Source organism: Eleutherodactylus coqui, chromosome 8, assembly GCF_035609145.1.
Source record: "Eleutherodactylus coqui strain aEleCoq1 chromosome 8, aEleCoq1.hap1, whole genome shotgun sequence".
Taxonomy (NCBI): domain Eukaryota; kingdom Metazoa; phylum Chordata; class Amphibia; order Anura; family Eleutherodactylidae; genus Eleutherodactylus; species Eleutherodactylus coqui.
In genome coordinates this window covers 71,224,956-71,249,210 of record NC_089844.1, presented here as the reverse complement: position 1 = coordinate 71,249,210, position 24,255 = coordinate 71,224,956, and the positions used below count along the sequence as shown (strand labels likewise).

At 42.0% G+C, this 24,255-nt stretch overlaps 1 protein-coding gene across 1 annotated transcript; it reads left to right on the top strand.

Annotated features, from left to right (window-relative positions):
- The first annotated feature begins 18,897 nt into the window (after positions 1 to 18,897).
- HOXD1 (homeobox D1) lies at positions 18,898 to 20,929 on the top strand. Its single transcript, XM_066577401.1, has 2 exons — positions 18,898 to 19,948; positions 20,178 to 20,929. The coding sequence occupies exons 1-2, from the start codon at positions 19,375 to 19,377 to the stop codon at positions 20,507 to 20,509; spliced, it is 906 nt and encodes a 301-aa protein (XP_066433498.1). The 5' UTR covers positions 18,898 to 19,374; the 3' UTR covers positions 20,510 to 20,929.
- The last annotated feature ends 3,326 nt before the right edge of the window (positions 20,930 to 24,255 follow it).

Sequence of the window (24,255 nt, the reverse complement as noted above, 5' to 3'; positions counted from 1 at the left end):
TGAACAGCTGATCCCTTGGCTAAATGTCAGCGCACTGTGGCCTGACATCTGCATCGGTGGTCAGGACAGGAAGTGTAATAGAAAGACTTCACTCCCACTGAAATTAATGGAAGGGATACCTTCTATTGTACCTCAGGCTTCTCATTGCAGTTATAGTTGGACGTGTAATAGGAGGCATCTTCCCCATTGATTTCAATGGAAGTGAAGCCAGCAATTATACTTCAAGCCCTGATCACTGATGCAGACAGCCAGCATAAATTTTCTGCTCCATATGTAGGAGATTTTAGAAATCTCCTCCACATGGCTTGTACTGTAAATGCAGTGGAAAAGTTCTATGTGTCCCAAACTATCTGGAAACACCAAGCAATAAAATTAAGTATTCCCTTCTGGTATGTGAAATTTTGCTCTAGTCATCAAGACCTAAACCGCCCTGGTCATGAAAGGGAGTAAAGTAACACCCCAAGCCTGTGCATTAGTATGCATTGGTAGTCTAAGGCTCTGCATGCTGCTCTCATTGGCCAGAGCTAGTCAATCAAAGCACTTGCAGTGTCCCAGAGTAATGATGCATATTAATGTAAAACCCCATTTACACACACAGATATCTTTCAAATCCTTGTTAGTACTTTATTAGCTTCATTTGCATGCAAATGAGCCTCTGATAGCTGTTGCAAAACTCAGCAGGATGTCTGAGCTCTGTAATTAGCTCCATTGTCCAGCAAAGGGCTCTCCATGGAGAATTCAGCACCATGGACAGCAGACACAGCTTGGGGTCCTGAGAACAGCTGTAACAATGTTATCAGCTGTAATCAGCTCTCCAAGGGTGGAACACAGTGTGCAGTCCTGCCTATCAGCTGTTCTGCTGAACCATGGTTTTCAAACAGAACTGAAAACCATAGTTCGGCCGAACAGTGAAAGATGGGCACATTTAGACACAATGATTATTGCTCAAAAGACAGCTTTTAAATGAATTTTGAGTGATAATCGTTGTGTCTAAATGGGCCTTAAGACACTGCAGCTGATTTAATTGACCAGTGCTGTCTACATGAGCCAGTCTTACAGTACAGTGTGAATCGAGTAGTCAACCAGAGCGATACAACCATTTTTGTTCCTCTAGGCCCAGAAGGGCACTTTAAAGGAATTGTCCACTTTTGACAATCCTTTTTGATAGAAGTGTCCAATCTCGATGTCCTGCTGATGGAAACCCCAGCAATCAGACGCAATCTGTCATGGAACTAGTAGCAACTGTCCAGTTCCCTGCAGCACTTCAACGTTGAAATGAAAGGGCTGCACATTTGTCATCCTGGGGTCTTCCATAGCAAGAGCCATTCTTTGTAGCTCATCTGTGTTCTGGCTTATAGAGAGAGTTATTACATTAATATAGAATATGAACAGGGAAGAACACGGGCATCATTATATGGTCATTGATAGATGGAAAAAAGGAGGCATCAGAATATGTAGAAATTAGAATAGCATTGGAAAATGCATAACAGCATTTGTCAAAAGCATTTTTATAATTTTAGCAGGGGCTTATTAAAAATGGGGAAAATGGACTTCTAACTCATTGTCTTTTTTTTGGTTTGCCTTGCTCTGGATCAACATAAGGGGGGGGGGGGGTGTAATAGGCTGAACTGAATGGACATATGTCTTCTTTCAGCCTTACATATTATGTTACTATGTATCTATTGGGGGGTTTAGGGGTAGTAGTCACATCTAGACTCTAGTATGTCTGGGGAGGCCCAAAAGCCTTAATACCACACAAGAATGCACTCATAATAGAAGTAACACATGGTAGGTGGAGGCAATATTACAGACTTGGCATTGGGGGTTAGAAAACTCAATTTATGCCTCAGTAAAAAAATTGGTTTTGTAAGTTTACATTCACTGTAAATCGAAATATGATTTTAGGATATGCATGATTAACAATTCCTTTTTGTGACTATCCAAATAAGGGAAAGGGGGGAAAATCACGCCAACTTATTCTGCAGCACTTTCAGGTAATTTATTTATTACCCCTGAGCAAGCTCATTTTACCTACCTCTGAAGAATGGAAGGCTGAGTCAACCTTGAGCTGGCTACCTGAACCATGTGGGGATTGTACTTGCAACCCTCAGGTCATGAGCGAGAGCTTAGGACTGCATACTGCTGCCTTAACACTCTGCACCACATGAGGTCCCTAAATTAAATGTTTTTATTGGTAAATGATGTACTTTATAATCACTTTAAGTCCGACTGCTGGGACTCCTTGGGATCATGAGAACAGCATACCTCGAATCCCCCAAGCGAATTGAGTGGCGGTGTGCATGCGTGATCACTGCTCCATTCACAGTCTATGGTGATAGTCAAACAACGGCTTGGCTATCTCCCATGGCAGTGAATGAAGAGGTGGTCACATATGTGCACTGCTGCACCATTCATTAGGGGGACTTATAGAGCACCGTTCTCATGATCCCTGGAGTCTCAGCAATTGGGCCCTAGCAATCATATATTTATCACCTATTTTGTAGATAGCTGATAAAATGTTTTTGGTAGTATTTCCCTTTAAGAATTACTTATTTTATAAGTAAGAAACCCGATAGTGACCTGCAGGGCTGAAAAAGTGTGGAATATTCTGCAGAGCCTTTGTGTATGTCAGCAGTTGATGACAACGTTGAAGGAATGTCTACAGTCATCATAATCTACAACAAACATATCACACATAAGGGGTGACGTTCCTTCTAGTTTGCAATACCCATCCATTTTAAGACCTTTAATTAGTTGCAGCCATAACCCTATTAAACAACTTTATGTTTCACATTACAAGATACGAGGAACTGTTTGAGTCAACAGTTCTGACAATATTTCTAGCGGTTTCATTTAGAATTGTGGTTAAAAGGCAAGAAAATTGCAGTAAAGTAAATTAGAAAACCTCATAAAAACAAGGAATTAGGAAAAAAATAAATATGCTGGGAATAATAACCAATGCAAGGGCAACCCCCTCCAAAACTGAACATTGCACCAGTTATTTCCTGTTCAGAAGTCTGAGGTCACTCTTGCATTTAATAAATTGTACATGAGCTGAGATGTCACCTCAATATGAAGATCAAGCTGAGACTCAAGCTGAGTGCTGGAGAAACATTGAGGATTCTGCTGAGAAGTGCTTGACATTGCTGGCAGAGAATTTTGTTGCATATTCTCCTTGGGATGTCCTGATACTTCCTGCTCAGTAGATGAAAGACTTGGATTTGAGCTACGCAAACATTACAGAGCGGGGTTCAAAGACAGCCAGATGTATCACAAGTATGAAGCATCTCTCTATGTATGTTACTTTAACTAAGCTTGAAGGTCTTGAATAGTGTTGAGTGAACCCAAATAGTAGAAACCTGTTTTGGGTTGAACTTTGCCAAAAGTTCAGTATGAAATAGAGATGAGCGAGCTTACTCGCTAAGGCAAACTACTCGAGCGAGTAGTGCCTTATTTGAGTACCTGCCCGCGGTGGGGGGCAAAGAGTGGCGGGGGAGAGCTCCCCCCTGCTCACTCCCACAACTCACCTGTCACCCGCGCCGGCAGCCAAATCTTTAGAGACAAGCGGGCAGGTACTCGAATAAGGCACTACTCGCTCGAGTAGTTTGCCTTAGCGAGTATGCTCACTCATCTCTAGTATGAAATGAACCCAAACCTCGGGCAGTTCACCTCAGGCTAACCCACTAACATGGATTTGGCTGAGATGAACCGCCCAAAGTTTAGCAAAGTACAATCTTCTTACTCTTCCCACTTCTTCTTCTTCTTCCTCTTCTTTTACCTATTCCTTCTTCTTTTACCTCTTCTTTTTCTTTTCAAAAGTACTCATCTACACTGCTAGGTGACCTGAGAGTGTTATACTGAGCTTTAATGGTTCTTAGACATTGTTATACACCAGTTTTAGGGGGATTGGTGAAGTTGCTGTCCAGTTTGAACTAATTCAGGCTGAATTAAATTTTTTGCCGAAATTCGGCAAACCGGCCGTACTGAACTTTTGAAAACTTTGCTCATCACTAGTCTTAAATCATATACATTTATCAGCCATTGTGTATATTCGGAACCAGTGATATAAGTAGAATAGAGCCTTCAGTATAATGTCTTCTGTTCTAATGCCTATTTCTCATAAAATCAAATAAATATTCTTAGAGTATACCTGTCACATTGAACATGCTGTCCTACAAAGAGGAAGTTAAGTGGAAGTAGCTGAGCAGATTCATAGATAGTTTTGTTGGAAAAGTTTCAGTATAACTTGAAGTTTATTGATTTACGTTCCTACTTATTCTGAGCTTAGGAGTCTAGTAGGTTGTCCCATCAGTGATTGACAGCTAAATTAGTATGAATATTTACACATGGAGAAGAGCAACATCTTATACATAATAGGTCTTCTGTTAATTTGTCTGATGGAAACAAGATTTTCTTGTTGAAATGTTTTCAATAGAGGTCCCTTGAAGTACCTGCCTACCAAGGGTCATTGCTACCAAATTTTGACACTCAGTGTAAAGAAGAAGACATACTTAGGCCTCATGTCGACTTGCGAATTCTAATTTAAAATCCGCAGCGTTTTCCCACATGCGGATCCACGCCCCATAGGGATGCATTAGACACCCGCAGGTAGTTAAATACCTGCGGATGTCATTTTCCCCTGCAGACGTGGATCCGCGTGCAGGAAAAAATCCGGACCATGCTCCATTTGGTGCGGGTCTCCCGCGCGGACGGCTCCCGCAGGCTTCTATTGAAGCCTATAGAAGCCGTCCAGATCCACGGGAGACCTAAAATCAGAATATACTCAACTGCTGCGGGCCGTGCGTGTCTTCCCTTCTTCCCGGACGGATCTTCTTGCTACGGCATAGCGGATGTGCCAGGCGCATGCGCGCAGTACGCTGCCGGCGTGCCGAGCACATCCGCCGGACGAAGAAAGAAGATTCGGCCGGGAAGAAGGGAAGACACGCACGGACGGCTGCAGGTGAGTATATTCTATTTTCAGCGCTCATGTCCGCGGGGCAGGAGGGACCCGCTGCGGATTCTCCATGGAGAATCCGTAGCGGGCCTGATTTTCCCCGTGGACATGAGGCCTTAGGAGGAAGTCAGACAAGCGTTTTTTTGCACTCAGCCATTCATTGAATTCAATGAATGGCTGAGCACTGTGACCAATCACAGGCAATGCTTACCTGTCATTCAATCAATGGCTGAACGCTGCCTATGATTGGCTGAGTGCTCAGCCAATCAGACTGGCACTTTCAAGAGGGGGGGATTTTAAAATCTCCCCCTCTTGAAAGTGCTTTAGATCAGAGTCGGGATTGCAGAAAGAAGACGCGCCGGAGCCCATACAGCACAGCTAGGTGAGTAATGTTTTTTTTCTACACCTGGGGATGATTTTCAGGGAAGGGCTTATATTTAAAGCCTTTCCCCTAAAATCACTACGGGGGTTGCCTGCATCCCATTGCTTTCAACGGGGCCGTCGGCAGCAGCGCTGGCCCCATTAAAAGCAATAGGCATGGAGCTATGGTCATGCGCATTTTGCTAATGCACAGAGCACCTTTTTTTGTGCACATAGCTTTGGACTTTGGATTCTGATGTGTTTTTGGGGAAGAAAGGAACAACAAGAGAGGTGTGTTTTTCTGCTAGAGAGACTCTTTCAGGTAAAGCTCTGGTTTGGAGCCGCTGTAATGACTAATTGTACTTTGTGTGGCAGCATTATTTGACAACTTAAAGAAGTTTTCTGGGCTTTTACCATTGATGACCCTCTGCAATTATCTGTTAGGAAGTCCTCAGTGACCAAGAGAACAGTGCACTTCGAACCCCACCAAGTGAACGCAGCAGCAGTGTGTGTGCGTAACTATTGCTCCATTTACTATCTATGAATATAGCCAAGTGCAACGCATATAATGAGCAGCGTAACACATAATCTCTATTAGGGCTTTTACCCACTAGCATGTTTTTTCGCTGCGATTTCGCTGTGTTTTTTTCAAATGTCAATGGGACTTTTTAATGTTAAATTTACATCGCACAAAAATCACAGCAACGCAAACTTGCGATTTTTGTGCGATGCGATTTTAACATTAGAAAGTCCAATTGACATTTGGAAAAAAAATGCAGCAAAATCGCAGTGAAAAAAAAAAGCTAGTGGGTACAAGCCCTATAAGGCACGGAACAGCGCCAAAGCCCATTATGATCTCTTTGATCCGCAGGTCTAGAATATTAGCTCTTCAATCTAGGACGTGCTTTTTCTTAATGCACAAGTCAGATATACACATTCTAATTGTTTGAGGAAGATTCGTGACTCGACTGAAACGTCACAATTGCTGTGGCTTGCTTTTAATAAACCACTTATTCGTGACCGTATAAAGATTCCTGGGTTTATTGTCTTTATTTGCAAGAAGGAGTAGCATGCTACATGTGCACCAATTTCAGGAGTGCCTTGCTTCCTTTAGGCTGAGCTCATACGAGTATATGATTACCATGTATTACGCGTGTGATATGTAGTAATTCGCAGGCAATCAAACACATTGCCATACGCAGTTCCGCTCACATTTGCGTGTAGCATTTGTCTAATACCAAAGCACAAAAAAGAATGCAACATGTTCTAATTTGCAGTGTATTATGCACGAGATAGCTCATTGTTCTTTATGGGTGCATATAATGCATATAGCGATGTTACAGTGCCACCATACTGACATAATGCACACAATGATATCACAGCAACAATGCACAAAATATGTCCCATTATAGGCATAATGCTTATACTGATATAACAGCATAGAAATAATGCAAAATGCGATGCCACTGAACTGAGATTCTGCACAATTTTATATTAAATTACCTGTAATGTTGTTGCTTCTTTGATGTGTCATTGATACACATTCTCTCTCTCTCACCTTTAGCAATGCTTTTGTAGCCTTTTCCAACTTCATGCATCTCTATAACACGTTCTGAGGTGCACTGAGAGTTGTTTGTATCAAGATATGGTTCACAATAACCAAGATTTGTCAGTAACCAGGCTGCATGTGCCTTTATTTAACAGGCAAAGCACTCATAAAACTCATACTTCCAATCTCATCTCCTTAAAAGGATTTTCTGAGATAGATCATTGTTATTTTTTTAGGCTGCCTAATAACAGAGCCTATAGTCACCTGTCCCAGCTCCCTGCGACTCCAGTGCTGACTCTACATTCACCTTGCTGGGTCTGTTTACAAGCTGCAGTCAGCCTGTAAACAGACACGGTGGAAAGAATGCTGGAACTCTAGTGACGCTGTATGGGAGAGTTTGGGCTCTTTTCCTTTTTTTTTTTTTTTTTACACGGGAGGCTTAAAAAAGATAATACTTTATGTCATACTTTAAATGAAACACTATTTGCCAACTAGCTTTTGAAAAAGTCATTAACAGAGATTCACTTACTTTTTCTGTGCCTAATAAAAGATATGAGTGGTAGAATTGTTTCTGCATTATTAGTTTTGTTAGGTATAGTTTGTCAATTGCCGACAGACATGAAACTTTAAATTGCTGCAATACGTCTGATCACTCCTCTGTGGGCTTGTTTGTGTGAACGATCCTATTAGCAACATGCCAGACAAAACTGGGCAAAAATAGTGTGAAAAAGACACACTGGGTGTGTGCAAATACTGGATGTTTGGCTGAATTCGGTCGATCAAGCCAAACATTTTGAGCCAATCACAGGCAAGATTTCTCTTCAGCATGGATGACAGTTTTACCAGCCAATAGTGTGCCGTCAATCAGAGACAGTTGCCCAAAATGGCCAATGCTGAGAATTGGGGTTGTTGGGGACTTATTGTAATTTTTTTAATTGATGACCTGTGCTCAGAACAGGTCATGAATAGAAGATTGGGTCCCTGCCAATTAGCTTATTCCTATGGACAGTGCAGAAAGGAGATTGCGCTGACTACAGAGCAGCGACCCGGCTTGGTATTGCAGGTGTAGTTCCTATTGAATTCAATGGATAATTCAATTTAGATAACAATCAGACCACATTTTTTAGTAATCAATGCAGAAATCCAGCCGATTCCAAAGGTTTCACTTTTCCTTCCATATGCGGAATCCGACCCTGTGCCCAGCCGGCACCCACGCGTACCTGTCATTCTGTAATCTTCTCTGTACTGCAGATGGTCCACACGGCGAGCAGTCGGACATGAGCAGTACAGATTTTAAAAAAACAAAAAAACTCTGCTTTCCCCACGTCATCGCCTAGCGATGATGAGGAATCTGCGACCTTTCTGCAATGGAGTCCGCTCAAAAATAGAATTTCTGCGATTTTTCCTCTGCGGGTGGAAAATCACAATTGATTTTTACAGAAAAAAAGCTATTTTCAATAGCATGTTATGGGCGGTATTTGCTGCAGAATCCGGAGGTGGACGCCCATTCCGGATTCTGCAAGGTGGTCTTACACTGTATATATCTATGTATTAGGCCTCATGTCCACGGGCGGGTCAGATTCGACATGTGGGAGCTTGCAGCAGAATCCGACCCTGCCCTCGGCTTACCTGTCCGGGTCTTCACTGCGGATGTGTGCGCAGTAGAGATCTTTCTTTTAAATCTCCTACTTACCCATGGAATCCGCTGCCTGTCCGCAATTCAATTGTGGACGGGCTGCGGATCGGATGGCTTGCATTGACTACAATGGAAGCCGTCCGTATGGGAACTGCAGCAAAATAGAGCATGCTGCGATTTGTTTTCCAGACCGAAAGGTCAGCAAAACAAAACCGCACGCTTTAATTCAGCTGTGGACGCCTTTGTCTCCCTATGGGCGACCTGAACTGTGGATCGTCCGCAATTCAAATTTGCCTGTGGACATTGGGCCTTACTTGCATGCATATATTATTAAAGAAATAACATAATAATAATGATTAAGTCCTGATCTGATGTTTACTGAGTGGTTTCATGTGAAATCTAAGTGATAAACTCCACATTGAAAACACTGACTTTCCCTGCCAGAAAGCTGTCTTGTTGCAATAAAATATTACAATCCGGAGGAATTGGATACATTAGCCACACAAAATACTTACTGCAGTCAAAAATAATAGAGCTCAATGGTCTCTGGAGATGTGTTATAAGCTGACCCGATCTCCTTGGTACTTACATGTTATTGTACAGTGATACAAGAAGAATAACAATGTATCCAGAGAGGAAGCTGAATAATTAATGGCAGTGCATCACTGTGTGATCCTTTCTACAGCTGCAGCAGAGTTCATTTTGTCACAGCTCAAATACCTATCAGGATATGTTAGGGCGGCTTCACACGGACGTATTTACACGCGCAATATGCAGAGGATGGAACGCATTCATTTCAATGGGTTCATCGTTATTTCCCTTTTTCTGTGCAGATTTCGCTTTCGCAGAAAACACACAGCGTGCTCTATTTTTCTGTGCATGTGCACAACAGGGGTCCCATAGAAGTCAATGGGAGGTGCGCAAATACATGCTTAATGCAAATGCGAAATATGTTGCATGAGGGTGCATTCGCACGAACATATATCGGCTTGGTTTTCACGCCGAGCCGATATATGTCGTCCTCGTGTGCAGGGGTGGGAGGATGGAAGAGCCAGGAGCAGGAACTGAGCTCTCGCCTCCTTTCCGCCCCTCTGCACTATTTGCAATGGGGAGGGGGCGTGGCTAATTCTCACAACTTAGCCCCGCCTCCTTTCATTGCAAATAGTACAGAGGGGTGGAGAGGAGGCAGAGAGGGGGCGGGAGCTCAGTTCCTGCTCCTGGCTCTTCCATCCTCCCCCCCCCCCCTGCACACGAGGACGACGTATATCGGCTCGGCGTAAAAACCGAGCCGATATACGTTCGTGTGAATGCAGCCTAATTCTGTGAAAAAGAGAGCACATCTAGACCTCATTAGGCTGAATAGCCTTTTAAGTCAGGGTGTGGTAGTGACCTGTGTGCAAAAAGCCCTGCGTGCGCAAAAAGTGCAGTAAAATGCGTATTCGTTCAATGCGCGAATATGTTGCGCTGAAGCAAGTGCAATTTTGCTTTTTGCTTATGTCTGTGCGAAGCTGCCCTTTGCCAGGGCCACTGTTTGGAAAATTGATCATAATGTGTACACGGGAATCTTAATCTGCACTCACACTTCAGTTAGGGCTATCAGTTATAATTCTGTCTCTATGTTCCAATTTTGAAAAACGAAAGCTTTCAGTTTGCTTCTGTTCCATTAGGTTTGTGTTCTTTAATGGAACCAATAGCGCAGTCTGCTGTGCTATTTCTTCAGTTTATTTCTGCTTTAATTCCATTTCTCTACTCTAAGGGCTTTTACCCACTAGCGTTTTTATTAACACTCCGATATCGCAGCGTTTTTTTCAATGGGACTTTTTAATGTTAAAATCGCATTGCACAAAAATTTGTGCTTTTGCAATTTTTGTGCGATGCTATTTCAACATTAGAAAGTCCCATTGAGAATCGCATGAAAAAAACACGCACGATAAACGCAAGTGTGCAGAAGTCCTTATTCAGTCATCAGTTTAGAAATAAACAGCCTTAGGGCTTATTCACAGGAGCGTATATCGGCCACTGTTTTCACGGCCGGCTGATGTATGCTACCATCTAAACTGTCTTATCCTTTCCTTCCCCCTCACCGGCTTACTGCCTCTCTCCTCTCCTCTGGCTTTTTGCAATGGAAGGGGGCAGGATGGGGGGGAATTTAGCTCCCATTGCAAACAGCCGGATGGGAGGAGAGAGACAGAGAGCCGGCGGGGGTTCAGGAAGGTGGAAGACAGCTCAGATGGTAGCATATATCGGCCGGATGTAAAAATGGCGGCCAGTATACTCTCGTACGAATGAGCCTTTCTAGTGTCAGGACACCAAAAAGGGGTCTTTAATATGGCACAAATGTGTGAATGGACCCTTGATGCTAGCACAAGTTGTCCCTTTAGGTCTAATTAAACACCCATACAGTGGCTATAAAAAGTCTACACATCCCGAAACCCATGTTTTTGTCATGCATAAAATGCAAAATGAAAAATCATTTCAAATGTATGTCCACCTCTAATGTGACCCGTTATCTGTACAATTCCATTAAAATACAAGCTGAAGTCTCTTAGGGTGGAAAGACAGAATTAACAAAATTTAACCCTATCTGCCTTTTCATTTCCCTAGTACACAATGCTCAATGAGTGCTAGGTACTAAAAAGTGAAACTGGAAGTATAACTTCCACTACACGAGCCAGCAGTCACGTGACCACCGGGATCCCCTGGCACAGCAAAACTACAGGGTCCCAGCAGACCCTGATCAGCTCTGCCAATGGTTATTGTCACTACAGGGGATGTTTTTCCCTGTAACTCAGGCTCCTATGGATGCTGCAGCTACAGTGGGAAACTATAAAATTAAAAAAAAAACAAAACATGTGAATGTCCCCCAGAGGTCTTATATGACGTCATGGGGGACATAGATAGTAAAAAAAATATTTTTACATACATAAGTAAAACAAATTACAGAATAAAATAAAAATATATACATGAGAAAGAAAATAACCCAAAGCCGATGCCAATCAAAACTGTCGCCGTATGCGCCCTGTAAACCAAAACCATACATACTATATATCAAACATATGTCCAAAACAAAATGAGGAACCCACTCCCATACTTTATTTTAGGGTAAATATACTAAATTTAAAAATATATATATAAATGTTTAAAAAAAATCATTTTTTAAAAACTTTTTACCCCCAATAAAATTAAAAAACTGAAAAAAAGGCAGTGAAAAGGATATTTAAAAAATAGCCCTATATGCCACGGAAGAAAAAATGCAGCAAAAATAATTTTGGCAGCTGTAGAAAAAAAAAGGGCAGTTAAACTACCACATGGGTAAAATCCCTAAAAGGTAACTGGTCCTTAAGGTACAAAACAGGCTGGTCCTTATGGGGTTAAAGTAATTCTGGTTTTCCCTTATATAAAGTTCAACTCTTCTAGATGGATTTTCCTGACATTTTTTTAGATGTATTTTTCAGTAAAAGCCGTAAAGCACTTACAGCACATCAAAAGGATCTGATTATTGAAAGGCATCAGTCAGGAGAAGGGGATCAAAAATTTCCAAGGCGTTACATATAGCATGGGACAAAGTGAGGACGGTCATCAAGAAGTGGATTACATTTAGCACAGTAGTGACATTAATAAGAACTGGATGAACTTCAAAAATTTATGAAAAGATCAGAAGAAAACTGGTCCGAGAGGCTGCCAAGGGGTAGGGAGGCAAGATGGAAGCTTTTTGTAACAAAGAAAATCATCCAAGCTCAGCTATGTTTTGCCAAAACTTACATCAAGTCTACCAAAAGCATGTGGGAGAGCGTGTTATGGTGTGAGGAGATCAAGGTTGAACTTTTTAGCCATAATTCCAAAAGGTATGTTTGGTGCAAAGCCAACATTGTGCATCACCAAGAGAACACCATACCCACAGTGAAGCATGGGGGAGATAGCTTTATCCTTTGGGGCTGTTTTACTGCTTCTACAACTGGGGCTTTATTCAAGGTGGAGGGAATTATGAACAGTTCTAAATATCAGTCAATTTTGGCAAAAAACCTTCAGGCCTCTGCTAAAAGTGGAAGATGAATAGCAATTTCACCTTTCAGCTCAACAATGACCCAAAGCACACCTATAAATCAACAAAAGAATGGCTTTGCCACAAGAAGCTTGAATTTTTGGAATGGCCCAGCCAGAACCCATACCTGAATCCCATATAAGGTTTGTCAGTTAACCTGAAGAGGGCACCACACAAGAGATGCCCTCGCAATCTGACATATTTCGAGCACTTTTGCAAGGAAGAATGGGCAAAGATTGCCAAATCAAGATGTGCCATAGTGATAGACACCCACCTAAAAAGACTGGATGCTGTCATGAAGTCAGAGTACAGAGCAAACATGCATATAACTGGATGAAAGAATGCTGTGGAGTGAATGACTTCCCATCTGACAGCGATCTTGCTGAACTTTAGTCACTAACCATAAAATCTGGAAACCCTGCCTTGGGCATCAAGAGAACTTGTACTGGCCCTGTTCTGCACACCAATGTGCCCCTAGAAGTAATACTTGTCCATGATAGGGCATAACATGGAACATGTACATTTTTTTCATATTGAATTTCTGAGAACCTCTCCCTGTGTGTGCCTCCATTAGTGTTGAGCGAACTGAACCAGTAGAACTCTATTTTGGGTAGAACTTTGCTAAAAATTCGGTTTGGGTAGCCCAAACCGAATTTTTAGCAAAGTTCTACCCAAAATAGAGTTCTACTGGTTCAGTTCGCTCAACACTAGTCCAGAACACTGGTGTATAACACTGTCCAGGAGCCATAAAAGACCTCTAAGAGTGTTATATATGTTTTTTTGGCTATTAGACAGCACTGTACACCAGGATTAGGGGTTTTGGTGAACTTCCGCTTTGATCAGAACTACACTTTTTTGCAAAAGTCTAGTGAGCCAGCAGAAGTTTCCTCATCACTAGCCTCCATACATAAGATCAGATGCACAGCAAGGCATAGGAGACGATAGGAGAGACTATGAGTGTATATTACCGCATCCCTCTCAGAATCCACACTATCTAACAATAGGCTGAAATGACTGAAAACATGAGTTTCATTATTTCAGGTACTAAGCAAAATCTCCCAGGATAAAAACCGCAAAGTATCCTTATGAAGGTAAAATGAGAGATAAAGTACAAGTACATTGCATATATGCCCTCTCTTATTTACAGTACATTATAGTATATTTGCATCTCAGAAATACATTTACCTTCTATTTGTATGTTCTGCCTGTATTTGCGTGGGTTCCCTCCAGGCACTCCAAAAATATACAGATAAATTGTGAGCTCCAATGGGGACAGAGCCCAATATCTAGTGATATAAAGTGCTGCGTGTGCTATAGAAATAAAGGTGATTCTTCTTCGTATCATTATTATTACTGTTCTAGTGGCGGCTAAATCCTTATAATCCCCCAGGAAATGGATTTATGACAACTTCATAAAGAACATCAGTTGGATGCTAGAAGATAGCTGCTGTGAATTGTAGCTCCATAGCATAGGTTGTGTATTATGGTAAATGTAGCTGATATACAGTATATTCAGAAGGCTCTATTCCGGGTTGTGCCTGGGAATCTTGGGCATAACTTGCATCAGACAGCGCACTGATACCTGTCCATGTGCTGTACAGTTTGTGTGACCAGTGCACATTGCATGTCCTGTTCTTGTCGGTGATACAGGCGAAAATTGGATATCCAGCGTGTTTTTTTTCCACACAGGCCTCATAGGGCCTACAGATGAGCATATGTGCAAATACGCTCGCCTCAGCACAACGTAATTGCGTAGTGAATGGAACTTGTTTGCAGACGTGCGTGCGCAAAACAGTACAGTTCTATGTATGTCCTGATTGAAAAAGTTGATTAACCTAAAGTGGTCCAAATGAGCACTTGAAAGCCGCACTGTATGATCACTACTTCTCTGAACTGATGGGATTAGTTTTTGACGCAAAACCGCCTCACGTCCGTGGGATCATCGCACATTCCCGAGCGAGATATCGGGCCAAGTTTCACAGCCTGATATTGCGCCCGCCAATGTGAAATTAGCCTTAGGCCTCTTTCACACAAGCGTCATTTTTAAGCTAAGCTAGGCGCGTCAAAAAATCGCGACCATCAGAGCAGTAAATCGCAAAAATGAAGAATAGCCATGACCAAGCCACTGCTATTATTCACGATTTTTCCGTCCATTTACACTGCAGGGAAATAATGCCACAGCCCTGAAATCCCTCGGTTGGCAGAACTACTATTTAAATACTTTAAATTCCTCACTAGAGGTAGTGGTCATTGTTTAGTAGCACTAGCCGCTGCTAAACTCCCTCCCCCTTCCTTTTTTTGATGGCTCCCATGGGAGTCTATGGAGCTCCCAGCATTTAGCGGTCCAAAAATAGGACAAGATCAATCTTTTAGAGCAGCAAGAAAATTCGAGCATTGAAAACCACACTTATGTTCTATCTTTTGCCGTCTGATTTTTTGGCGCATCAAAAAAGAAAAAAACGTCTGAAAAAAATCCATAGGAAACCATTGGTTCTAATGGTCGCGATTTTTTGATGCGCCTACTTAGTGTCAAAATAATGCTTGTGTGAAGACCTTAAAGTCTATATCTTAGCGCCACTAATCTGTATTCAGTCATATGAAATAGTCATAACAAGGCTGTCGTTACATTGACGTATTTACGCACGCAAAATTTCCATACGCAATAAGCAGAGAATAGAAGCTACTGTATTCATTGGGTTCATTCACATGTCCATATTTTTCCTGCACATTTTGGTCACACACAAAAAAAGCTGCATGCTCTATTTTCCAGCACATTTCTACACCAAAACTGCCCATAGAAGTCAATGGGGATGCGCGCACAATATGCTAGGAGATGCATGAAACACTGCATAACTGCGCAGGAAAAAGAACACTTCTGGAATTCATTAGACTAATTAGCCATTTCATTCGCTGTCTATTTTTTGGATGTACCCAAAAGTACATGCCTTGCATGTGGAAAAAGTACAGTAAAATACGTTGATGTGTGCAGAAAAAAGCATAGTGAATCCTGCGAAAATGCTGAGCTCATGTGTGCGCAAATATGCTTATGTGACGCTAGCCTAACTGGACAGTTGTATCTTTGTGGACCATCACATAAACCCATCCGTGCACGCATGTGTGTGCCCACACATATATAAATATATACATTGCTATACACAAACATAAACTGCATACATAAATACATGCACATCTACACACTTGGATACATTATATACAGTACACACACTCAGGGCTCCTGTCCACGGGCGAATTTTCACTGCATTCCCCTCGGCGATAATCCGGCCACGGGGAACGCAGTGAACACTTTCCACAGCGTTGCTGTGGAAAGCACAGCCCCCCTATCCACGGGCAGAGAATCATAGCGATTCTCCGGTCGCAGCCGGCAAATCGCAGCATGCTGCGAATTGCTGCGATACTCCACGATGAGCCTATCTGTCAGTACTCTCACATACACTACATAAAAGCCAGATCCAGCGCTATCTCTTAGTATTGTTGTCCTATATTGAAATAACATTAGCATATTTGAACAGGAAAGCATGGATGTGTTACACCATGGTATGGTGCATGGGCTCCTGGGAGTGGATTTCAACTTTGTGGCCCCTGTAAGCCATAGAAAGTAGAACCCAATTGCAAAGTTGACGAGTAGCATGTGGGAAGCAGAAATCCATTTTCTGCATATCTCTAAGACCGCTTTCACACGGCCGAGAAAATCGCTCAAGTTTGTGTGTTGCGAGTCACATAAATCTCCCGCAAATATAAACTCCATTCCTTTGAATGAGGTCATATACATGAGTGATTTTTTTTCCTGCATCGCATCGTGGTGTGGGAAAAAAAACCACAGCATGTCCTATCTTTGGGCGTTCACTCGGAACGCATCGCCAATTGTTTTCAATGGGGCTGGAAAAAACATTGCACGATGTGAAAGTTGCACGCAAGTGTGATGTGATGTTTCCCATTGTGACACAAAACTACCTTGCATCCGTGGGGACATCGCATATTATCGAGAGTGATATCAGGCCGAGCTTGACGGCCAAATATTGGGCTTGCCCATGAGAAATTAGACTTTGTCCTGTGGGACTGCTGCTATGACTGAAGTAAGGAAAGCGTACTGTAAGAGTTTACTCAGATATGCGCGCGATAGCGCGACCTTCACAATGCAAAAGGTTGCACTTTTGGGACTCTTTCTGCACTTACGCTCATCTGAAGGAACCCTAAGTGGACTCCTTCTGCTTCAATAAGGTCAGATCATCCAGGAAGTCATCCACCTGCAGGCGATTCATGTACGGACCTGCACTGAGAGTCCACTGAATGACGGCTCCGTGCATATAACGTAGCAGGAGGAGGCCACTTTGAGTACACTTTCCTGACTTCAATCATAGCAGCTTTCTTACTGAACGTAGATAGATGTGAAAAGTGGATTTTTTGCTTCTCATAGCCTTTAACTTTGTAATTGGGTTTTACTCTCTGTCTCTTACAGGGGCCACAAGACAAAATTGAAATCCATGTTCCATTGCTCCAACGAAGCCATCCACCAAACCATCATGTAGCGTATACATGCTTTACTATTCAAGTACACCAGTATTGAGATATAGCTTGGTTCAATCTTCTTGACTACACCCTATATATGTATGTTAATACATAAATACATGCATACACACCACATACAAACATAATTACATACAAAAAAACCCCATTCACTGTAAATACACAAACAGATCACATACACATCCTAAGCCTGGGTTCACACAGTACAGATTTGCCGCGGATTGCCGTTGCATTTCCGCACTGCGGCAAATCCGCTGCGTTTGCAGTGCAATGCAGCACAAATGACATTTGCCAAAAAGCTGTTCTCACAGGACGGATTTTTTCCGCACAACCGCAGTGCGGAAATGCAACTGCGGCGCGGTTTTCAAAGATGCAGCATGTTCATTCTACGGTCTTTTCCGCAGCGCTTTTTTGTCCATAGACCTCTATGGACGCAGCCAAATCCGCGGCAAAAAGTAAAAAAGCGCTGCAGAAAAAAACGCTTGCGGATTTTTCTGCATGAAAATCTGCAAGCCCAAATTAACCTTTGAAGCGGTTTTGCCGCAGAAGCAGTTCTTCTGCGGCAAAACCGCAACGGAAAAAATGCAACAAAACCGCGGCAAATCTGCCCTGTGTGAACCCAGCCTAAAACAATCTTATAGACGAGCTGATTCTCATTTGAACGAGCAACTGATGTCACCTCCAACTCATTCGCACTGCAAATGCGAATAAGAATCATTCAGTCCCTGTATAAGCGAATACAGAGATTGAACGATTGCCGTTTAAACCAAACGATAAGCGAGATGATAACTTTTATATCTGCAAAGAATGAAAAGCATACAATTTGTTTTTCATTGTTGTCCAGTGTTTAGACCTAATGATTTTGTTCACTTTCACTCGTTTGAACCATATAGATAAGTCTAAAAGCACCCTTCCACATACATAACACACCCTATACGCTCTCTACATGTACAGACCAACAGATGCCCACACAACACACCCTTCTGTCACTAAAATAAACACTGGAACACAAACATTCATACAAAGAAAATATACTTTGTTACTCCCTTCTATATGTGCTTGTTTCCAGAGTAATGGATGCACTGCACAACTTGTCACTTTAGTCCCAAACTTGCCATATATGGCGGCAGGCCACATTTTCAAGTACTAATATAGGAGAAACTACAGGTACAGATATATTTATGCAGCTTTAGTCTTTTGCAGCTGAGTGATATAAACATAGTGAAGATGCATCATCCAGCACATGTGTGATTTAAGGCAGGGTCAGGCACTGAGTATAATGACATAAGAGAAGTTCGTGTCTCCAGTGCATTGTAATCACATTGTTTTATTGTTCTCTATAAAGCCAAAGATCCCTGACTACTCGCAAGTGTCCTCCTCCCACAGCCCAGTGCGTTCTACCTTACAGGGAGACTTAGTATTACCATGGGACAGCAGAAGAGCCATTAGCATCTTGAACCTTGCACCACATCCATTAGCTGCAGTCACTGCTAAAAAGGGAGATGGGAGCAAAGCATTTAACAGCCACAATCATCATCCTCAGCATCATCATCCTATAAAATATAATTCCTTGAAAGCAAGAACACACATTGCACTTTATGCACACAGCTCAATCCATAGTGTGTACAGCATCTTCTGAGGACTTGCTGATGCCTGGGACTTATTACAAGTGCATCTGTTTGCAAATAATGAAATATAATTAATAATGTAAAGTGTAAAATCGACCGTGGAATATGTTTCATAAGAGTTTTCAAGATATTGATCTGTAGAAAAAATTATCCCGAACTAAAGTCTTATCAGTGCTAGTCTTCATCAGAAGCAGAGGTGCTGTTAGGGAGAGCATGGAGGTTACCTTCTATAGTGCTGGATCCCTGTGGTAAGGAGGAGCAGGAGATCTGAGTATGTTGGATGAGACCTGCTGATGGTGAGAGAGGGGACATGGAGAAGAGAAGGTCTTGCTGAAGAGGGGGACTCTGAGCTCTGCGAGGAGCTAAGCTTGGATGAGGTGCCATAGACGTCTGCTCACTTGATCACTTGCATTTGCAAAGTTTAAAAGTCCAGCCAGTGCACCACCAGCTGTGAGCTCCACCTGAACCCCAGGCATTTTAGGCTTCTGATTGGATGACAGACAGCTTGCGACCACCTCTCCACAAAGGGCAATATTTACTTCCTTCCTCAGCAATGATACAAGTCCAGAAGACAAGCTCAGGTGAAGCTCCAAGTGCTTAGTGAAGTCACCACTCACCAACCTAAGGACTATAACTGCTCCATAAAGGACTTTAACTGAAATGAATTCATATTTGGATTATACTGGGGATGTTATAGCTTTCTCACCCAAATTCTGCCGCAGTGACCAGAGAAATGCTCCTTTACAATCCTACCCTGGACCTGGCCCTGACAATCAGCACATGGGGAATTTACCACTTGGTGTCCACGCGACATCTACTCATCATCAGCCTCCACCCCAAGCTCCTGCACTTTATGCCCCATGCAGTCTGGATGTTTCCTATGAGACGGCTGTATCTGCAGATTATAACTACCTACCTGTCAGTTCTGAATATGACTATTCTTATGGATCTACACATCCGATGGAGGATACAGGAGGTCACATCCAATACACCAGCTCTGTCTTTTCAGGAAATGGACCTTTCCTTCTCAATGGGCAGCTGTCCTACAAAACCATTGCAGAAGACAATCAGTTGGTTCCACGTAAGGAGCAACTAGACAGATATTCGGGAAATTTTCAGAACTTCTCACCTTCTTCTGGATCTTATCCCAAACCAAACTCTCCAATATCTGAGACCCAGACTGCACTAAACACTTTTGACTGGATGAAAGTGAAACGAAATGCTCCAAAGAAAAGTAAGTCTATCTATCTATCTATCTATCTATCTATCTATCTATCTATCTATCTATCTATCTATCTATCTATCTATCTATCTATCTATCTATCGAGTAATTAGATTACAATATGTTACATTTCTGTTTACAGTAGTGAAATACTTATGTAATACAAGATAGCTAAATATTTATTTCCTTATTTCTGCAAAACTGAAGCAAATTGTAACCATTTGTATCATCGGATTTGCAGCAATTCCTTCAGAGTGTGGAGTCGCCATCTCTTCCAGCACAATGAGGACAAATTTTACAACCAAACAACTAACAGAACTGGAAAAAGAATTCCATTTTAACAAGTATCTAACTAGAGCCAGACGTATAGAAATTGCAACCTCTCTTCAACTGAATGACACTCAAGTCAAGATCTGGTTCCAGAACCGGAGGATGAAACAGAAGAAAAGGGAAAGGGAAGGGGCTCTGCCAAGTTCTCCATCTTCAGGACCTTCTAGTGTCTGTGTAGATCTTAAGCAGAAGTCCATACATAAGACAGAACCCCATTCGCCTTCCTGTGGGGTCTCACCTTAGAGGACCGTTCTACAACTCAAGGTTGAAATCAAGTGGAAACTTTGCACTATGCAGTGACTTTTGAAATATGAATTGCATTTAACACATCATGTACATATAATAATGGTGTTTCTTTTCTTCTATAATATGCCTAGTGCAGTATGCACTATATGCAAATCATATCGCATGCGACAGAATAGATTATTACTGATGTACTTTGTTTGTTTATACTGGCCTTAATTCTTACGTAGTTTACCACTGGGGGTCATGCCATGTATGTACCCCTGCATTAGCCCAATGTACTGGCATATCTGCAGCTTTTGACCAAAGACCGAATATTCACATAACTTCCTATTTGCACTATTACATGTGAAATGGCTTTTCCCTGTGCCTGAATGATTATATGCAATTGTCAAGAAACCAAAGAGGGAACTTAGAGAACTTCAGGTATTATTTGGCCCTAGAGCCGAAATTACAATATTGCATTTGTTGTATATATTTATATATTTTAATACAAAATAAAAGTTGTGATACTTATAAATAAACAGAATGCAATTTCGTGTCATTAAGGACTTGTGTAAAACCATGATGAGTTTATAGGACGTTTTTAAGGGTACAACATAGTGAACTGTACTCCTTTATCTACAAGTGTAGTTTGGAGATAAATAGGTCACCGGGAGTGGAGCCTGGGAACATGAACATTGTCTACTTTGTAATCCAAATGAAAACCAAGTATATGTGTAAAAGGTTGGTAGTTCTTCATGCATATAAAAAGACTGATACACTTCAAACGGGGATCTCACTGGGAGAATTACAGATTCTCACTTTCAAAGTGAGAATGACAAAAGCCTGATCAAATCAAAGACACACGTGTCAACAAGTTCAGGGGGTCACTAGAGGTGTCAGTGTGCAAGTATATATATATATATATATATATATATATATATATATATATATATATATACACACTTGCACACACACACACACACACATATATATATACATATAGATACTTCATGCTTTCTGATATCAATCTATCTATCTATCTATCTCATGTCTATCTATCTATCTATCTATCTATCTATCTATCTATCTATCTATCTATCTATCTATCTATCTATCTATCTATCTATCTATCTATCTATCTATCCACCCATCATCTACCATCTCTAAGCCAAAACTGGGAGAGGAATATACAGAGAGAAAGTATAATGGAAAGATTTGCATTTCTTCCCTCTTTTGGACACACTCCTGGTTTTGGCTTACAAAGTACTGTTGAAAAATAATAACAAGTGAATAAGCCAGGTGCACACTTGCATTAAAAAAAAGTCCATGTTCTGTCCACAAAACCTTGACTTTTTTCATACATGTGCAGCTCCATGTGGCCTCCGTATTCGGTCCGTGTGCCAAGTATTGTTTTCTGCATGCTATGCGTTTTTCATGTCTGCAAACCCAACCCTGAAACAAGTGCAATTTTTATTTTTCTGCATATAAAAAAAGACAGACAGCACTCACAATGAACACAGATAGCATCTGTGTGCCATCCATTTTTTCCCTCTCCACACTGGTTTGTATGGGCGAGTCTCATCCGGAAAATGGATTAAAATAGTGCTTGTGATGAGTTTCTTTCCCGCAGTCCGTGTCATGTTTTTTTAACGCACTACACACAGATGATATAAGACTAGTGTGCTGGAAGCCTTGGGCTGGTTTCAGTTGAGAGTATAAAAATACATCCATAATACGGATCCGTATTCGGGCGACTTCCCACAGATGTATTTGCGCACGGAATTCGCAGAGAACACAACCCATTGATTTTGCAACAAACCCACAGCATGCTCTATTTTAGTGCGCATTTGTGCACCAAAGGCCCCAATGCGCACATAAATGCTCATTCACACAAGCGCTGTTTGTGCGCATTAGAGGCGCGCACAGAAAACGCTTCTATAAAAAACAATGGTTTCCTATAGAATAGAGATGAGCGAACGTACTCGGATAAGCACTACTCGTCCAAGTAATGTGCCTTATCTGAGTACCGCTGTACTCGTGCTGAAAGATTCGGGACGCGCTGCGGAGCGGGGAGCTGCAGGGGAGAGCGGGGAGGAACGGAGGGGAGATCTTTCTCTCCTTCTCTCCCACCCGCTCTGCCCCGCTCCCCGCTGCGACTCACCTGTCAGCAGCGGAGCGCCCCGAATCTTTCAGCACGAGTACCCGGGTGGAGGCCTGTCCCGTACGTATAGGAACAGACTTGGTGTGCGCAAAAACATACAGCACTGCAGGCACACGCACAAATCAACCTTGTTCACTGTGCAAATACGTTGCACTGAAGCGAGCATATTTGCGCATATGCCTGTCTGAAGCTCCCCTTAAAATGTGGAATATACAATGCGTTGTGTAGTGTGTGTGATTTATGGTGTGTATGTGCAGTATTTTTCCTGCACTCTGCGTGTCATAGAGAGGGAGATAAGGGATCATTTCCAAATTCCTTTAATCTGCTACCCAATACTCCATAACCCGACAATTGCTCATAGCTGCATATTTTTCAGTGTATGAAGTATGGCAAGCATTGCATTGGGGAACATATCACCTCATTGGGGCTTTATTTGTTTAATATTCATATCGATACAAATGGATCTCTAGTTTGATGACTTTATTTCTCACCATCTGCCTTCAGCAATCTCATGTAAATGACCGGTTGACTACAAGAGATTTTCTGACTGGTGGGTGACATCAAAGCAAGTCACCTCAGTCATGACCCCTTGTTCCCCAGGTGGCCTTTGATATTGCAATGTCTCTGTCTTTGATAAGCATCAAAATCCACTCCCTCCAAAATAAGACACATTTAGGAAACAAGACTTGTCTTTGGTATATTGGGACACAAAGTGCAACAATGTATACAGGTTTTGTGAAACTTTCGAGTGACCCATGCTAGAGAAAAGAGGCTGTCTACTTGTGAATGTCATCTCAGGTGTCCTTTGTGGAGATCAAATGTGTCAAGAGACAAAAGTGTATTTGGCAAAGGAAGTTTCAGTGTACACGCTGCCATTTAAATGTTTATTTCTGTAGAAAACTGAGTCCACCCTATCTTTGACACTTTGTGACAACAGGATGGCATCTTCCCACCCACAGACCTTGCAGGACTCCAGGGTCACACAAAGTTCCCTGAAGGCAACTGGAGGCAATACCTGGGATAGAAGTGTGAAGAGCTGGAACCTTCCCAGGATAGGATCAGTATATATGTATGTGACTAATCAAATCCAAACCAGTTCATATTTATGATATATAGGGAGTATCTATTGATGTAAAGTTATCTATCGATATATCCTATATCCTTTACATTATATATAGAAAAATATCTATATATCCCATCCCTGTTATACTATATACGGGGAAATCATCTATCATCTAACTATCCGATATTTATTATCCTACATTTATTATATAGTATTATATTCTATAAATATATTATGCACGTTTCTTTCTCCCCTCCTCCATCTGTCTATCACACATTACACTATTTGTTAAGCTGGGTTCACATACATGTGCTGTGTTTAGCCACTTGTTGTATCCCTGTACTGTACCTAAGGGCTGCTTCAGACGAGCATATGCGCAAATACGCTTGTATAAGCGCAACGCATTTGCGCAGTAAACTAGGTTGATTTGCGTGCATATTGGTACATTGTATCATACTTTTTTGGTCACACAGGGCTTGCTCACATGCGCACACGATACCCCCTACTCTGGTTTAAAAGGCTAATGAGGTCCAGATG

Coding starts and splice junctions, on each gene's coding strand:
- HOXD1 (XM_066577401.1), top strand. CDS start 19,375: ATGAATTCATATTTGGATTATACTGGGGATGTTATAGCTTTCTCACCC. Junction 19,949..20,177: donor ACGAAATGCTCCAAAGAAAA/GTAAGTCTATCT, acceptor TCGGATTTGCAG/CAATTCCTTCAGAGTGTGGA.